Genomic DNA, 20,196 nt, shown 5'->3' with positions numbered 1-20,196 from the left:
TTTCTATTAGAAGACCCAGCTTCATTGGAGATATTATCATACCATATTAGAAAAATTGATAACTGGTTTCATTTGCTTCGACTCATCTTTTCATTCAACTATAGGAATGATCCGATTATCATTCCTTGAGGTTTGAGGACAAGTGAATGGTTTATTCGCATAGTGAGACTCAGGCTCTAGATCTATGATTTTAGCTTTTGAGTGAGGTTCTTCTCAGCAAGGAAAGTGATTTAGGAACGCGTTAGCGTATCCCATTGTGAGTTAGGAGAAAAACCCCTATTATTTGCTTGTGGTGGATATCATACTGATAGTAGACAGATAGGAAAAGTAGAAAAATATAATTCCGAAATACTTTGCTTCATTTAACTCACTTTCACAGATTCAATTTTCATTATTCAATTTTTCAAATCATTTTCCTTCATGTGATACCATGTGATACTAAGAGTGTACGCTCAACACTACTCAATGACAAAGACAATGTAGCCCAAGATTGGTCTAGTTTAGTATTTGATATCTACTATACGAGTATGAATACTGTTATTCACATGCTTCTCCAATGCCTACTTTATTCTGTCCCATTCCAGATACAAGGAACACGACACTTATCTCATAAAGCCTGTACTTAGTCATTTAATGATAATGATAATAGTGCAACATAGAATGTAATTAATTTTTTTAGTTGTGAATTCCATAACTTGATTTAAAATACTCTATATTCTTCAGTTTTGCACTCCGATAGATGGGCTCATTGCTGAATGATACCCAGTTTCTGCAAAATCCTAACGCAAACGCTGTTCTTGCATTTTGAAATGCTGAATGATATTGCAAAAGAAGAAATGAGAAAGAAATGGAATGGAGAGTCATTAGTAGACTACAGCTCAAATAATAGAATTTTGTATGGAAGAAATCGGTTAGAACGGATTGTCGTCAACCGAATGCACGATAATAAAAAGCAGAGGGAAATGGAGTAGGAATGGTGATAGTGATTGAGGAGAATAATGGCATCATATTGTTGAGCAATAGAAACCTCTGTGGCCGGCGTTGAGTAATGGCTTCGCTGCGAAGAGCTCAAATCGCTGACAGAAAAAAGGACAATTCAACAAGCATTGCATTAATGCCTGGAGGATTATCACGGCTTGCAGCAAATTGACGACTCAGGATTTTATTCTCACAGTGATCAGATTGATAGGGTTTTAGAGTTTTGGTTGAAGTGTATGTATCATGTCATTTGTTTTCTATTATAAGTAAAGGTTTAACAACATTTTATCAGAAGATGCAAATGATTTTTTGTACAATAAGGGACATTAGGCTTGATTATTGAATAAGAACAATCATTATGTAACAAAATTCTCTTAGGTTCAAATATTGTATCAGTAAATTATTATCACCTGATCCCTATTATTATTGAATCCCTAAAATTGATATCCCTAATTTGATATAGATTACTCACCACACCAGAGGAAATCTTTAAACTTTTCACCCTCTCATTACTGTTATCTTTCCCTCGTTCAATGTATCTAAGTCTTGAATCTTCTATCTTCTTGAACGAAGAAAGATTGAAGCTTGTTCTTCAAAATTGTTCAGTTAGCAATAATAAATTGTACGTCGATTGTCCGTCGTCACTCACCTATAATTAGAATAACTGCAGTAATTCAATTCTTATAATTTGATATTTGTCCAAGTATATTATGAGTTATTGTAGAATTTAATTGGTTTCCCGATGAGGGACTTGTTTATTTCACGATTTGAAATTAATTTACCTTGTTCAGTCAACAAAATCTGTGTAAAACGTTTTTTGATTGAGATTTAAGTGGAAAAGTGAGTTGGCTGGAAGCGACAGGCAGTGAGCAAGTGAGAAGAAGTCTCGAGTCCACGCCATTGGCGTCTGACCCAGTTTTTAGTCAACACTGGATGGAAACAAAACAGGATAGACTACCAGGAAGAGGAAATGGGGTGAATGACTGAAGCGTTGACGGCTAGTGATTTCAAAAAGGGAGAGAGATGATCAGATGCCGAAGGCGTGAATGAGAGAACAAAGGACAGTTGAGATAAAAGTTGGAAGGGGCTGATATGCTGATGATGGCGAGGGTTGATAGGAAATGCAGAAGAAAGAAAGGGGCTTAAGAGAATGTATAAGGCGAGAGTTTTGTCGACTCAGAGTGCGAAAATGGATGAGATGGAGGCGGCCTCTCCTTGTAGTTAGATTAGATTACCATCTTTCTACTGGACTGAGCCCTTCGTTCCTTGCGAATCCTTGCTCAGACTTGGCCACGATGTTTTTCAAACAAAATGCTGGAGGATTCAAAACCACAACAGAGACAAAAGGAAGATTCCAATTCCAAATCAGAATCTGTTTTCAAGCAGTAAATAGACTTTGTATCTACCCATCCCAATTTAATATGTAATCCCAACACCACTTCTAGGAATAAGATTTTTATTGACAGTCTTTGTGAAGTGATAATCATGGTACTAGAGGAAAGAGTCTCTTGAATAGCGAATTTCAATTTCTATTAACAATCAATGTTTTTTGTATCCAAGCAAGTATTCAAATTCATTTTTGAACAGACTGTTACTAAGACAATAGTTGACAGGTAATAGAAAGATGTTTTATAAGGCATCTAGTGCTATTTTAATTCAAAAATGTTTCTGATTTGAAATTCAGTTTTATGCAGATTTGATTATTCTATTGTATTGATAGATGAGGCAATACTTTTTCAGTTCGTAGAAATGAATTCAATCGCGGACATTCCTTATGGGAAGGACATGACTGACCATTTACCATGGAATCACCCACTATCATGTAAACAGAATTGAAGTGACGTTTCATACTGTTCAATCCATCATTCTAATTCATTTTGTCATAAGAAAGTGTAACAATATTATATCAAAATAGAAGTCGATTGCTCCAATATAGTTAGAAATTCAATTTTCTAATTTTATAATTAGTCATTTAATTTTGTGTTTTATGTCTATTTGATGGAACACTTCAGGAATACATCCAATTATACTTCCAACAATCTTGAAACACAATACATAGATATGATAAGAAAAAAAACTTTTACAAGTTGAATTAAATCACATTCCACACTGATTAAATAAATAGATAACTATGATATTAAGTACTTGTAGTATTGAATTAGGGTACCAACGTTGGGATCCCCAGTGGATACATCAAGCACATTAATATTCATAGAGGACCGCCAGACAAGATTATCAGTAGATTGTTACAAGTGCTGCCTAATCACTCCTGCACTCCCGCACCCACCCCAAACCACCACACCACACCCAACCATTTCATGCATGGAACATTATTGTTCAATGCAAAACCATTAAGCATTTCAAATGCTCATGATCAAGTAATGGGGCTATTCAGTTGAGCTCCGATTCATTGTGAATGGAGACCTGATTCAAATGAAGAAGCTCTCATTTATTTTTGTGTATTGATTGAGTGATTCAGATCGTTTTTTTGATTAGATTGTGATGCAAAGGTTTGCATCAGGTGCAAAACTTTTTCATATCATTTCCATATAATATGATGCTCAGGAGCGAAATTATATAATATATATGTCAAAAAAGAAAGTTAATTTCATCATCATCTCACATCTGAAGCGGTATATATACAAGGTAAACATGGATAAAGCAAGTTCTGGACGTCAGTACTTTTCATTACGTCACTTCCTACGTATCAATTTTCATTGATGGGAAGTAATTAAAATGACTGGCGGCCATTAACTTACCTTCTCCACTCTCCCCGTCTGTAATTTCGAGTCCAGAATACTTAATCAGCCATAGCAAGAACATTATAATAGAAAACACTATGAAACATCATTTCTCATTCATTATAAGTCTCATAATTTTTACTTCATATTGATTTTTTTTTTCATTATAGTTATTGAATTTCTTAATCCACTTCACCTTGTTAAATTTTATTTTGTTTATCTGATTACACTACTGAAAACGGGATCAGTTGAATTTCCAAGTTACTACCTATACAATGTCCATTTATGTGTTATGTAATTCGAGGAGGAAATAAATTAATTTATTCATTCATTCATCAACAGGAAAATACAGTACTTTATACTTATATAACTTTCAGTTGTATAAACTGGGTATATGAAAGATATGATGTTGCAATTCATTCACTTTTTATCAGGAACAAGGTAATAAATTATTATGTCTATTGTGAAGATAATTTTCAATACTAGTGCATTCAGTAGTTCTATGTAGTTCAATATTTATCTCAATTAGACTTAGTGTAGGAATGATCGTTATGAGGAAAAGAGGTGTCTGGCTTCACTGTAGTAGCCCACACATACGGTCGATCACTAGAATTAATTAGAATTTCTGGCTAGACTCGATTCAATCTGGTAGTTATCCTGAAATTTGATTGCATCCGGCCATTTCGGTTGCATCTAATCTCATTGATCGCACTCCATCACATAAGTTACGAATAATAATACTGGTGTCGCCACACTGAAAATATATCTAATATATATACTTTCAATCTAATTATATAATCTGGAATAAGTACTTTCAAAATCACTATTAAATCCGTTTGCTCCTAGTATTGATTGAATTTAGGTTTTACTTTTTTACAATATTATCATCTGAAAATGAAACTAAAATACAATAATGTGTGCAGAAAAATATTAGTCTCTATAGGAAAATACGAGTATCGTACTGAATCATATTTCTTAATTAATTTATGAACAAGGTGTTTTTACACCAACGTTGCGATTTCATTCATCGGAAAATTCGATTTCCCAGAACATCAAAAAAATGCATTCGATTAAATACTGAATGCGAAACAAAAAATATCTGAACCATCACCAAATTTGTATCTTGGCTTCAACTTTCAACAGTCTGCCATAGAAAATTGAGTGTTCTCTAAAACTTATTGAACTGCTGTGAGTGAACTTTGTCTAAAAAATTGTCACGCCGCTCCCAGGAATTCATGTGAGATACAGTTTCTACTCAAGGTAACTAGTTACTAATAATAATTACTATAGTTACTGTAATGTGGGCAACACCATCAGCAAGAAACATATTCAATGGAAATATCAATGATCACATTCATAGTGAAATTCTTATAATTTTTCATTATGGGTCCATCAATCACTTATTACTATTCAAACACTATTTAAATTATAGTAATTATTATTTATTATGATCAATTTACTTACCTCAAGGGTATTCATAACGTCTTATGCCTCGTATCAGCCACAAATTTTCAAGTTTTATCCCTGGCGAGTCCTTAGAATGGTCTTACATAGATAATAAGTATTGAAGGATACTCAGAGACCAGCAATGCATTAAAGAAAATTTTCCACACAATACAGAACAGAGAATCTCGTAGGGTAACAGGTTCAACTCATACCGAGCTCCAGTACATCGAGAGCAAACAAATTATAAGAACAAACAGGAAACTATTTATACTGTCTGTTTGTATCATTTTGAAGGTTATTCGTTAATGTATCCGTTACATGATATCGTTTAGTATATTGTTACTCTCGAAATGGAAATAGAATATCATTTTTCTGTTTCTCGTTCCGATGTCTCGCTGAACACACATGAGTAAAATCGATTCAGATGAAGATGGTCAAGGGAGGGACGAACACGTTTGGTGTTCGTTGGCATTTTGAATGGCGTTCACGTCCGTATGCCAATCATTGGGTCGCGGCTTATATTGGCTTTTCATGGGCCTTTCAATGGTGGTATCTCTTCAAGTCGAACAAAAGCAACGTATTTGGTTCCAATTTTGCCAAGGGGAAGTTGGAGCTTTCTGGTGTGAACATCAAATTCCAATCTGGATCAAAGTGAATCAACGATTGAAGGCTAACCTGGGTAATTCATGTTTACGTAGCACGAATCACATAATATGTGTTCCAAATAATGGTAGCAAAACATTTTAGGATATGAATTCACCAGGGACCGAGGAGCAATGATCAATTCATTCGCTGAGGAAGGTACGAGCTTAAATTGTCGATCAGCGTAATTTTATGGCCAACAGGTGATAAGGAAGAAAGAATAAATGCTCGGTAATGAAGATAAGAGAGGAAGGAATCGATTTCGAGTGAAGGGAATGGATGAAAAAAGTTGGAAAGTACCGTGAGGAAAGAGAAAATGGTGTGTGAGTGAGAAACGTTGTGAGTGGAGGGTGCGAGTGAGTGCGAGAGAGACATTTAGCAACGTTGTTGAACAGCCGCAATCATCAATTATTAGTCCGTATTCCCATTTGCGAATTCGACGCCGTTCCTGTTGTCGTAACACTGCTATCGACGGATATTATCTGAAAACAATATTCCTTTCGAACCGATTGTGTATTGTTCGAGACCTCTCAGTCGTTCCATATCGAAATTGTAATCTTCGTCTACGTCAAATGAACGTCTGCAACATGACTCACATCACACTGTGTTTGTATCTCGTTCAAAATCCGTTCAACACTTGGAGAATATCTTTACATTTCAATCTACTAATAAATCATTTTCCAATGTATAATCAAATTCTCGAATCAGACAACAGTCGAATAAAAAATGTCACAAATAAAAAAGTATTTTCAATGTTGTGTAGAGGAAAAAGATCATCTTTGCCTTTCCCACGAACACTAACTTATGTGGGATAATCCTCAAACAAAAAACAGGAGTTACGAATCATTGATATTGGACCAAACTTAAACTCTATCTCAAATAATTTTGTCTCAAGACAACGTTAGGCCTGAATATATCTCGGAATCATAAGAAGAAGCCAGAAATATAATCTTCCCTTGCATAACACACCTCTGAAATCGCTTCAACTTTGCTGTCGATAATAGTTTAATCGTTCAATCCTATTCACAGTAGCCAGTTTACGGTACACGATTCAATTGTAATTTTTCAATTGCATTGAATTTATTCATTTCCATAGAATAATACAACATATTATAGAATATATTGAGCTCCGCCCCCTGGACCCCCGACTGGATCGTCCAAGAATGAGATCAGCGGACTCGCTTCGCTCGCCTGCATGTAGACCTCAGCGGAGCCTCTGTACCGAATTTGAACGTATTATGTCAATTTGATCTCGAAAAACACCTGTTACTATATCGGCGTATCTTTGGCGAACAAAATTCTTCCACCTCAGCTAATCCTGTGTACTGAATTTTTTTTAATATATTTCCATCAATTATTGAAAAAGGTGAGGAAACGCAGAAAAGCTGAGAAAACGCTAATTTTGGGCGTATCTTTGGCGTTATTTCAAATTCCTTCTAACACAACATTATTGCACCCCAGCTGACCTTCTGTAGTGAATTTGAACATTTTCTGTTTATTAGTTCTCGATAAAGCTGAGAAAACGCTAAAAAAATAAGGCCGTCGTATGTACCATCCTGACCGTACGCATCGATGAATAAGATTTACACATTCAGAGCTCGACCGACCGTCGGTGCGTATGCACCATCCTGACCATACATAAGTTTTTCTGACTCACAAAATGGACGCCTTTACAGATTGTTATTGCAGCTTATTATCTTCGTAAACGAAAGATTAAAAGATGTAGATATCAAGTTCACCCGATGGTCGCCCAAAGAGCATTTCAAAGTAAATTTATTACCAATATATACATCATTTCTTGGGGTGAAGATACTACCTCAGAATGTCCATCAGAAATTTTGATGAGTTATTTCTAGCTTGTTTCACCATTGGGAATACTTGCAGTCACTTTAAGCTACGGATCAAATAAATGTAGATAATATTAATAATATATGATTTTTTCAATAAAAAATTCAGAAATGATTGAAGAAATGTATAGAAAAACTCTGAATTCGAATATGTCACTATTAATTGAATTCATTCATTATGCTATTCAATTCAATATCAGCTGATTGTCGGGCAGAGTTGTCAGCACATTTGTTATGTTGCGATCGGGCTACTGATCAGTACAGCTCTGAAAGCTTCTATTTATTTCAATAGCGCGTCAGTCGACCGATGGAAAGGATGCGTACGAGCTCGACCTATGGTCTTCGTACGCTGTATAAAACGCATGGTCCTGACCGTGCGCAAGCGTGCCGTCAGTCCTGCTCTGTACGGATACATGGAATATCTATGGATAAGACAAGCGCGACCGACGTACGCACTGACGGTCGGTCGAGCTCTGTAACCGGTCTTAGATTGCGATCCAAAACCGTTCTTATTGCGCATCTAAAGGGCCAACTGAACACACCTACCAAATTTGAAATATTATGTCATATTGTTAGGACGATCCAGTTGGGGTTCCAGACTAAACGTCTGGCTAAACGGATATGGCGAGCCTGACGGCTGGTAATATAATATTCCCAGGAATAGCTCTGATTGAAGTAGCAGTACCCAATCAATTTTTCCGCCAAAAATCAGGACCAACTAAATAGGTATTTAGGAGGTACTGGATAAATTGGTATTTAGGAGGTCCTGGATAAATGCATTTCAATCTTCAACTTGGTGCCAACCTAACAAAGTCAACTCAACTTAATGCCAACCTGACAAAATTTTTAATTTAGTTACCAGAACAACTGTTTCGAAGAGGTACTCTCTCTAGATTATAGTTTTATATTAACATATGGTATGGACATTTCAATTACAAATTTTAAGATATTGGAATAAGAAGAATATGCATGCTAAAAGACGAACTTTAAACCACCCTTAGAATTAAAATATCGTCAAAAGATTTCTTAGTGCGCCTCTGAAGGGCCAACTGAACATACCTACCAAATTTGAACGTTTTTGGTCCGGTAGATTTTTAGTTCTGCGAGTGAGCGAGTCAGTCAGTCAGTCAGTGAATGCCATTTCGCTTATATATATATATATATATATATATATATATATATATATAGATAACACCTTTATTACTATTACTGAATACAATTATTATTATTTAAATATTATTATTCATTTTATAATAAAGAGTTAGAGAGTTACCCTAAGCCAAATTTGTTTAAAAAATATAGCATTCTTCCTGTAAACGATCTTTTCAGATATGATATCTTATTAAATAATTATTTTTCTAATAACTATAGAACGTCAAGTGAAATTTTGCATAAGTGAAGACAAGGTGCTGCATATAAGAGGTTTATTGTGCCCGAATACAATAATTATCATGGTAAATGTGAACTTAGTTATCTTGTACCAACTATTTTCAATGAGTTGCCAGATGATTAAATTGGTCTGGATAGAATTTCAATTGTTAAAAATAAGATGAAACACTTTCTGTTAAATAATTTAAGTGAATTTGAATGATCTTTATGAATTCTTCCTTTTTCCTATCTTTTTTTCTTGTGTATAATTATTTGTGATGAGCAACAACTGAAATCCCATTGCTTTATTATAATATTGCTGCATATTGCTACGCAATACAATTAAATGAATTATTATTAATGTATCAATTAATTTTTTTTCTACTTAAGATTCACAGCTATTTTTCTTTTGATATGATTTGAATTGAAAATTTTTATTTTGAGATCACTGATTGATTATATCAATGTACTACTTCTATGTTTTTTTTAATAAAATGTATTTTTAATATAATGTAAAACTTTTTTTGTTTGTAAGATTTATTTTTATAAGTGTATTCTTCATTTTTGTTTGTTATATTTTCTACAATAAACTTTCTCCCTCTGGTGGTACCAGGACGAAGGAAAAAGAAAAAAATTATATTGTTGTGTGGGAATTCAGTTCGGACGACATAATACGTGGTTAATCTCAATATTCTCATTGCACTTCTGCAAACAAATTTAGTCAAGAATATATTTCAAAACAAGAGAGAATGTTGACCCATTTCTGGATTGGGGTGGGATTTTGGCAGAATTCAACATCCTTGGCTACATAGTTAGGCCGTATTCAGAGACACTGACTCATACTGGCATACAGCGACAGATTTATAACTAGCAGGGTTACAGGATTTATTCGTCATACAATTGGCCACCCTCTATCGTTACTTACCCGAGCCTTTCTTCAGAGAGAACAACTCTTGTTGGTTCAAAACTCTTTCTACAATTCTTTGCTCTTTTTCCTCTGCTACTCTTTCCCCTCCTGTGCAGTGCAGAAGGTCGCATTCCCCGAGTGATAAAGTAGGGTTACTTTTTCACGCTCCACCAAAAACTCTGTAATACCCCTCACAAATAGAAAAGGTCCACTACACACGACACAACCATACAAATTCGACCACTTTTTTCTCTGTTCCAGTGCACGTGATCATCTTCGAGTACATCTATGTGATTTCTAGAGTTATATTGAACTACCACAACACGCCATGTAACTACTGATTAAACCTTCATGATATCCCGTCACCACTTTCATCAATAATGTTTAAAACAGTAGTTATCATTATGACCATAAAGGGTGTGCACCGCATACTTCTGTAAACTTTTACTGGTGACATTTCCATTTGGATATTTTCAAGCTTCCAAATGGAACAAATTTCAAATGGAAAACGTTTTTCTATTATTCTTACTATTTAAGATATGAGCGCCTAAATTTGGAATCTTAATCCATTACCGAATTGGTAGCAAGTGATATCGTGAAATTTCGAGGATATATTCTCCACTATATTGTCCGTCTCATGACATATTTGATTCATCAGAACATCAATTCTAGGGAGCTCCATTCCAATTTTGAATAATAACACAAATCACGTTATTCAGAGTCAATGATGGGAAAATTGGACTTGAAAAGTGGTACATAGCCAGGCAAAGTCAGAATCACACGCAACCAGCCAAAGTTTCATCCTTAAATTCTGGACGTCTTGCGAATAAAGCAAACAGTTCATAGCGATATTGTTCATGTAAAGGGAAATGCAGTTACTATTCACATGTAAAAAGTATAATATGGGTATAATATTGTTATCATTACAATTAGTTTTTTTATTGGTATCATTGCCTGATTCATCAATTTTATAATATAAACATACCAATCAAGTACTCAAGCTACTCTGATACCAACGGTCTTTCTTTCAAAAGAACATCCTTATTTTTCAATTGAATCATTCCTTCATCAACCCCCTTTAGGGGATATTTTCTTCTAATCAATGATTGGCCATCGGAGCAATCATGAATTGTCTTCATATAGAATTTCATTTATAAAATAAAGGCTCACCAATGAAAACAGATGCAGAAACCTCAGTATAAAAAAAATCTGGTGTGACGCACTCACATAACTTTCCTCGCCGTTATGAAAATTGATCACCAGACGCTAGTGTTCACGCGCATCTCAAGTCTACTATTCAAGAATCTGAGCCAGCTGGTGACAGGACAATAACGCTGGAGAGACACGAGGTCTGCTATCTCTTCATAGTGAATGATTCAATAGAATCAACAGTTTGCAACTGAATAAACACATTTTCTCAAATTTCAATCTTATTTTCAATTTTAGGTGGAAATGTAACTGAACATTGTAGAGATTTTCATGCTCAATCTTTTTTGAAAATTTTTGTTTAGATTGCATCTGAAGCCTGATAATTGGGAATTTAAAATCAAACTTTGCATAGATGGGGCGGAGCTCCTGAAATTTTTACAGATATGGGACTTGTGGCAGTTGATACAGCCATCAATGACAATTTTAGGTATAAGTTTGATCGAAATCGTTGGAGCCGTTTTCGAGAAAATCGCGAAAAACCCTGTTTTTGACGCCATTTCAGCCGCCATTTGAATTACATTTGATCGAAATTTTTCGTGTCGGATCCTCATAGTGTAAGAACCTCAAGTTCCAAATTTCAAGTCATTCCGTGACAGAAGATGTGTTCGCTGATAATCAGAAAAAGATAAAAACTTCATCTTAACATGACCTGAATTGATCCATGGAATATGATAATTATTTTGAAAAAACTTCACCAGAAAATATCATCAAATCATTATTCGATTCAGCACATCTGAATGAATGGTAGACTACTCACAATCTTCTCTGGCGCTGTCTCCTTAAATTTTCCGTCGGTTTTTCATGTCAGTTCTGAATGCAGATGGAAGCGTATCAAAGTCTATCTCGACGAGGCAAGGTTTGATATTTGAGAAGATTATCGTCTATCACAAATCGGTCCTTCACGGTTGATGTAAAAGGGAGAAAGATGAATGGAGTATGTGATTAAGCGCACTTCCACCGCAATCCACCGTATGATTCTGATTGCCCACCAAATCCAAAGCAGCCCATTCAAGTGGAATAGAAATGTCGTATTGGGCTCATAAAGTGAAGCTCCTCTTCCTTTTCACTCCTCACCAATCACTCGGAATCTTAGATTCAACCCCTTTCCAGATTCTCAAAAATAATAAATTCAAAAAATAAATATCTTTCAAACCAAATTTCTAATAGCTCCAATTCATATCTCATCAAATCCGATTCTTGATATAGTTTGGATAGATCTATATTCACTCTAAATAAACTTCGAGTTATAAAATGATAAATTTGATGAAAAGTGAGATAAATAAGTACATAGATGATTCTGAAACTCGATGCCTCAGATAATTGAATATGAATAGAGTATGAGGATTAGGTAGTGGAAGAGAATAGGGTAAGAAAACGAATATGCAAGGGTAATTCTAACTGAAATGCTGTTCTACTGCATTGATATGAGATAAGATATAGTAGAAGATCTAGTGATCTAGTCTATCTTGATGTTTATTCGTCTAGAAACATACGAATAGGAATATAGAAACATAAATATAATAGGAAAAGTGATAAAACTGTAGGAGCATAGTTCTCTCGTTAAATACAGGGACCGGCATATTGATCTGACTATTTTGTAGTAATTGTTATGTTTGAACCACTGTCATTGAAAAGGCGGGAATGTTGTGCATCGATAGGTCTATTCTTGCCATTTCAGTAGCCAGTATGTCGTGGTCAAGTGAGCATCGAGCGTTTGTGATTGAAGCTTATTTTAAAAATAATGACTCAGTTATTTTAACACAGTGTTTATGTCGCAGACATTTTAATAATTTAAATCGACACGCGCCTGTTCCCAGTAGGAATACAATCTTGTTGTGGGTAAAGAATTCCAGGAACACGTTGTTCGCTTTAGAAACGAAACCAACAGGACGAAAACGAACTGTGAGAACGCCTCAAAAACGCCTAAGTAGCTGTTACACGGTCTCCACAACGTTCATCAGCGAAACATGCTGTTGCGCTAGCCATTTCTGATCGAAGTGTACGACGAATTCTTCATTCCGACCTAAATATTCATCTGTATAAGATGATGTTAGTGTAACAACTTTATGCAAATTATTGGGTTCATCAGCGAAATTTTCGCGGGCACATTGCAAAGCCGCTTGCGAGATCATTCTGAAAAATTTCCACCAGGATGCCGTTATTCTTCCAAGTGACGAGGAACATTTTCATTTTTCGGGATTTGTGAATAAAAAAAATTGCCATTATTGAGCAGCCAATAATCTACAGAGCTAAAGGAAGTCATTCAATAAGAAATTGAAGCAATTCCACAAGTGATGATTGAGCGAGCAATGGAAAATTTTAGAATTAGGTTAAGTAAGTGTGTGAAAAGTATGGGTGTGTTAAGATAAAGGTGTGTTAAGTATCATTTGGATGACATAATCTACAAATAAAAAACATTCGAGTAATCTATGTAATTCACTAAATCACATGATTTAATTGTACGAAAGACACTTTAGTTATTATCCCTCAAAAAATGCCGGGCCCTGTACATTCTATGAAATTTGTATGATAAGTCGAGAATTTCAATCACAATCAATTGGATACGAAAATTTCTATCCTAGCAATGTCCAGATTAGTTTAAGACTGATATTTCCGAACTTATGGATAAGGATGTGTTGTTATTCGTTGACTGACAAAAAGGGAAGTTTTTCGCACCATCTTCAATTTTGATTTGCTATCTGCCTCGCTCACCTACTTCCTCAGCCGCTATTAATCCTGATTCATGGTACTTTATAGGCCTATTCACAGTTGTAACTACGTTTCAAATGAAGGAGGCTCAGGCTCGACCCATTTCATGGGCCCAGTTTAGTTGCCCATTAAACCTCCCTTATGACTCCAGCCAGGCTACTAAACGTTTAATTACTTCTTCACCTATAGTGTGTAATACACTAGTTCTAATGAAGAAGCACCACTCATCATAACTTCTACTGACGGCAGAAAAATTATTAAGAATGATCCCTATTGCTATGGCTTATAAAAGTTTTCATTAGTCATAATATGTTTTTATATTATTTATATATTATAGTTTTTTCAAAGTTTGGAATTATCTAATTATTTGTAATCAATTTAATTCAATTTAGAAGTATTTTTTTAATTTAAAAATGATTTTTTTGTGCATGGATTGTAAATTGAGTGTGCGATTGAAGAATTTTGAAGTGACACATAACTTATTGCTACATTTGAACTGTTGTATAAATTGGAATTGGAACCGTTTTGGGCGTAAGTTGTATAATTCTGAATGATTGAATAAATAAATAAGTAAATAAATATGTGATGGAACTCAAAACCACTGTGTTTCTTCAACATCCGAGTTTTATGTGAACTTATGCTCAGTTCAAGACGGATTAATTGAACGTTAACATTCAAAAACTTCAGAAATCATCATCTACCATGAAATGTACGGTTTGGAACCACTGTACATCCAACACACAACCATCTAGAGTTAAAACTCACAAGAATCTGAAGTCAAATTACTACAAATTTACAGATTAATTATTTAGTTCTGGAATCAAAATCCAAAGATGATAATGCATCCATTAATAGAAAACTTTAATAGATCTCATAAATTTCAACGATGGGATATATGGATTTTCTCTTCATCCGTAAAACCCTCATGAAGCGGAAAAGATTAAATTTTATATCAATAAAGATTTGTCGAAAGACTATTTTGACTGAATCATGATATGAGGAGGATTAATTCACTAATACAAATATTATCATTGGACTATTCAAGGTATTCTACTATTACTACTACTCATTGACTCTACGACCCTTGGCCTCTTCCACAAGCCTTTTCAATGAATCTCTATCCTGTGCTCGCTGTCTCCACCTTCTCACGCCCAAGGATTGAAGGTCTGCCTCCACGTCGTCCAACCATCTCTAGCGTGGTCGGCCACGTTTTCTTTGTCCCCCTGGTTGCTGATATTCAGAGCACCAGGTCTGAACAGGTGTGAACCAGGTCTGAACTCTTCGTTGTTTGCGAACCATATTTGATAAAGTATTTCCGATCCATGTTCCGGGGCTTGTGTAGGTTTTCGTAGGGAGGCATTCCCCTTTCCGCCACCTGGGGAGGCGCCCGGGAAGCAAGCCCTCACGGGATTCAAGGCATTCACTAGAGATGGATAAAATACAATGTATTCTATCTACCTTGCTGAAAAGTATAGAACAAAGTGTATGAGATAAATGTTGAATGTTCAGTGTGTTGAAATCTTAAATGGATTGTCACTGTGGTAATGTCATTTCTACTCCCGGGATTCACTCGTTCCTATTTACAGATATTTCACTATTTACAGGTGATATTTTACAGTTATTCCTATTCGAAAGGTTTTCCTCATTTGTGATGTGGATATAGGTAGAAAATGATTTAATTTAACTTATACCATTACTTTATTTCTGTATCTGTGATAATAAGATGAAAATTAGAATTGGAAAGTTCGAATTTTAACCTTGAATTGAATGGTCTCGTATATGTCAAATTGATCACTTGGTAGATGAACATGAACAACGAACGTAGCAATAACGAGCGTCGTTATTTTTGGCAGATCGATGGACTCGTAATGGAACAGGAGCGAATTGGCATGATTTCTCCTAATGTCACCGAAGTGGTCGAACACGTGTTCGTCCGTCCCTCGGTCAAACATCACAGACGATTCTTTTTCATGGCATGTGGGAATGAAATTTTATTACATTGTGGTCTCGAATTCACTTCCCAAGTTATATTTTGGATTAATTTGTGTTGATTTGATTAAAGTTCTTAGAGCATTGGGAATGAAATATTTGAGCATTGTTGTATACTCCCAAGTTTGATTTTAGATTGATCAGTGGAAATTTGATTGTCATTTTCAAGAACATGTGAAATCTTATGTTATATGTATATATATTTTATAGATATATAGAGCTTGATAGTATCATAGTATTCACAATGTTTTTCCAGGACTACTACTGAATGCTCGCTTTAATATTATCAATATCGGGGCACCGAGCTTCGCTCGTTATTTACTTATTGATAAACAAAACTCAATTCTTTCAAATAATTGGGGGACGACCAACAGGGACAGCTCAAAAATGATTCTTCCCCGAATTTTGATTCATACACTATAAATATTCCAAATAGTAGGTTATGTTCCATACACTTGAATTCAGGTCAGATTTTCAGTCCAAACATTTGAAAACAGAAAAGTTCTAATTTATATTGTTTGCAAACTAAATTGGATAACAGAAAAGAAACACTCACTAAACACTTAAAACTGTTTACTCCAATTTACAATGATATACCATGTCATGTCAACAAATATTATGATGTAATGTGATGAAATAATAAATAAATAAATCAGACTATTTTCATCAAGTCTATTGAAAATTCTAGATCATATTTCTCGTGAGATGAAAAATATATACAGGAATTGCTCGCTTAATTTAATAGGATAATTGAATTCTATTCAAAGATGCATGGATAAAACAGAAGTTCGAATTTCTTTGTTCATCAATTAGTATTTAATTATTTCCTTGTACCAGGGGAAACAGGATAAAACATAATTTGAGTTGATAAAATATAATGGAATGAGTATGAATATAACGTATATTACGTATCAGTGTTTACCATTGAATCTATAGACTACCAGCAGAACGAAATAGGATAAGATGCGTTTTATTGATTTCCCAATTGTATCTGAACATCATAATCGATACAGCAGTACGGAGTAGATTCCCTATGCAAATAGTTCAGATAGAAGGAATAACATATTGCAGTTCGAATGGATTCTTGGCCAACATACAAATTACAGATGAAGGAAAAGAGATCGTATCTCTCCATTTAATAGACGTCGAGGATTTGTGGAGGATGCAGCAGTGCTGCTTACGGCTCCGCTCCACATCGTCTGGCTACATTCTTCCTTCCAACATGGCCCAGAATGCTACATAACACAAACCAGATCACTCCTCCCTCCCACCTTTCCTTTGCAAAAATCCTCATTTTTCATCCGTTTTTTGCGCTCCGCACAAAGACGTGCGAGGGGAGAAACTGGAATAAAGTACATAAAATATGCGTGCAAGAGTTTGTACTTCCATATAAATGGAAAAATAGAAGAAGAGATTACATACCATGAAACATATGAGGCTTGTCCCATCTATCAATCATTGCAGTTCAGAATTCAATAGAAACAGACATATGTCCATTCCAAAAATAATCTTTTCAAATTCACCGAAAAACCTTTGGGTTTGGCAGGACCCTTAATTGTTTTGAGTTGTGAATAAATTTCTGATTTGAATTCCCATAAGATTCACCCTATATCTGCAAAGGAGTTGCAGATCATCCTATATCCAGCAAAATTTTCTTGTTCCTCATACAAGAATCTCAGTCTCAAATATAGTCTTGTAGAGTATTCTCTACCAGAAGATTTTCCTTTCAAACATTGCTATCAATCTAAACTAATCTTTTCAAATGTTTATGATATTCATACTTTATCAGTAAAGCAGGACAATTTCCTGTTCCACTTATAATTCAAGAATCTCAGTCAACCAGAAGATTTTCCTTCTACACATCGTTGAGAATATTACTGTACGACACTGTAATGAGGATGGTATAAATTCTCTCAGAAATCATCCAATCAGAATAAAATTATTGTCTTCAGAAACACTTCGCCAAGAAAAAATTAACAAATTGTTTGTTCCTCAGCATTTTACTTGACTACTAAATATGTGTTCTGTCTCCCAAGATAATACTGTAAAATTGGAAGGATAATCAATGAAAATGAATGAGTGATAAAATACGTATCAGATTCATGTGTATTATACTTTATCATTTATTTCTCCATGATTCGTATCGTAAACGTTGTTTGTATTATGACACTGTTTCCAAAATGGTAGTAGTCATTAGAAAGAGAGAGAAAATCATAAGCGACATCCTGAAATTCAAGTTGAAGTGCTGTGCGAGAAGTCTCATGGGAAAAATTCAGCGACTATGAGGGTTTATTAAGGCAGGCGGAAGTTGAAAGCATTTCCCATTAAATACACAGAAATTGCTGTACTCTGCTGCCACTAAATGGAAATGGAGCCCTGAGTTCACTCCCATACCAAATGTTATCGATCAGCAAGCGTTGTTGTGGTTGTAATGGATGTAACAATACAAACGTATTCATTACCATGGTATTGTCGTTTCATAATGATTCAACTGAAAACTTATAATTATAATACGGTATGTAATATAAAACACACACTATACAATATTGGATCTCGTAGCTTGAGAGCCACTCATAGATCATGTCATAATTAATCCTTTATTACCCAGCACATTGCAAACTATAATGTTTCCATCATTTATTAATTCGAACAGAAATTCGAACATGCTCTAGATTGATCCATTCCTAATCAATGAGCAGTATAAAGTATGCTATATGAATTATTAAGGATATTTTCATTTCATTATTATTTTTGATAGGTCGTTTCACGTGATAATCAGAACTGCTTGTATCGTTGAAAAATCTCTCATCATCGTTACTCTATGCTACCGCATAATTGTGTCAATTTCTAAAAGGTCTACTTCTTAAAAGTTCTGGAAAGTCCTACCCTTGCCATTGGAGAAATTTAATACAAGCTACATTATGTTCTGCTCCCGATCACCTCTCAATAATATCCTATCATATCAATCTATATTATGAGAAGAGAGTAATCCAGAAATTGATGATAGAATATTTTTATGATCAGTTGAACCTTGTTTTTTGGGTTTTTATCACCTTATTTTATTTATCATATTTTCATTCAAATGTATTATATATTTAGAATCTGATCTATTCTCCAAAATGTGTATTCCATGTAAATAGTCACTTTCAAGAATAATAATACAACTCCGTGGAATAATAAATTTATTGATACCACCTGTATTTTCTAACCCTTTATGTGAGTTCAAACGCAAATATTTTTTTGAATACTCAAATTATTTTAATTTGTTTTTGTCCAGGCTCTGCTGAGAGGGGCTTTGACACAACAGAGTGCTGTCATCCTAGTTTGCATGGCAGTGGATCGATACACATGCATGTTGCATCCCGTCCGTTACCATAAACACTCCACTAAAAAGGTGAGTTTCCCAAAAAGTTCATTCTCTAGTCATATAATATAAAATAATATTATAACAAAAACTTCTGTCAAGAATGCATATTCTTTCAAGAATCCTCATCCAAAGACTTCTCAAATTATAAAAACAATAATTTCAACCGTACTTCATCAAATGAAAAAAAATTAATCCCATTTGAAATTCTTTCATTATACTTTTCTATCACAGTTATCGTTTTCTGCTCATAAAAGCATTGCTACCAAATTTCCAAAATGATTACTCAAATCAACAATAAAGTTTTCCTATTCAATATCAATTGAAAATAAAATGTTGTCATTGGGAAGATTTTCTGAATGAGTTTTTGACCGAGCGAAGTGAGGTCTAAGATTCAAGTCGACGGTTATTTCTCTTAATGTTTGAATGTTTTTATGTTTATATGTTATATGTTGCGCATTTACAGCGAAACGCGGTGATAGATTTTCATGAAATTTGACAGGTATGTTCCTTTTTTTAATTGCGCGTCGACGTATATACAAGGTTTTTGGAAATTTTGTATTTCAAGGATAATATAAAAGGAAAAAGGAGCCTCCTTCATACGCCAAAAAAAAGTAAAAATCAGACTATAGAATTATTCATCATAAATCAGCTGACGTGATTACACAGATGTGTGGAGAAGCCAGTCTATTGCTGTATTTGCTGATGAGAATACTGCGTGAGGTCTACTGTTCACAGAACTACTAGTAAAAAGATATAATTGAATAGATAAGTTGAAAAGATTTTCTAGCTCGTATGAATGAAATCAAATCAGATAATGTTTTATCTGAGAAGGCAAATGGCTTTGAGGCTTATAAGTGAATATAATCCCAAATATAACGTGAAATATGTGTGAGCTATTTATTGAAGGATCAGTTTTGATCCATGACTGGGTCAAAACGCAGTGAGATACCCAGAGAGATTAAGTGGTCTCTGAAGCAATGAATTAGTCACGTT

General features: G+C 34.7%; 1 protein-coding gene across 1 annotated transcript in view; it reads left to right on the top strand.

Annotated features, from left to right (window-relative positions):
- LOC111047219 (trace amine-associated receptor 8c) overlaps nt 1-20,196 on the top strand; it is a 52,481-nt gene that overhangs the window by 14,166 nt on the left and 18,119 nt on the right. Inside the window, exon 3 of the mRNA XM_039426902.1 lies at nt 19,114-19,230. Within this exon, the coding sequence (XP_039282836.1) occupies nt 19,114-19,230 (117 nt within the window). The remainder of the gene's footprint in view (nt 1-19,113; nt 19,231-20,196) is intronic.

This window comes from Nilaparvata lugens, chromosome 4 (genome assembly GCF_014356525.2).
Source record: "Nilaparvata lugens isolate BPH chromosome 4, ASM1435652v1, whole genome shotgun sequence".
In the NCBI taxonomy this organism is placed as follows: domain Eukaryota; kingdom Metazoa; phylum Arthropoda; class Insecta; order Hemiptera; family Delphacidae; genus Nilaparvata; species Nilaparvata lugens.
This window is presented reverse-complemented; position numbering and strand designations above follow the sequence as displayed.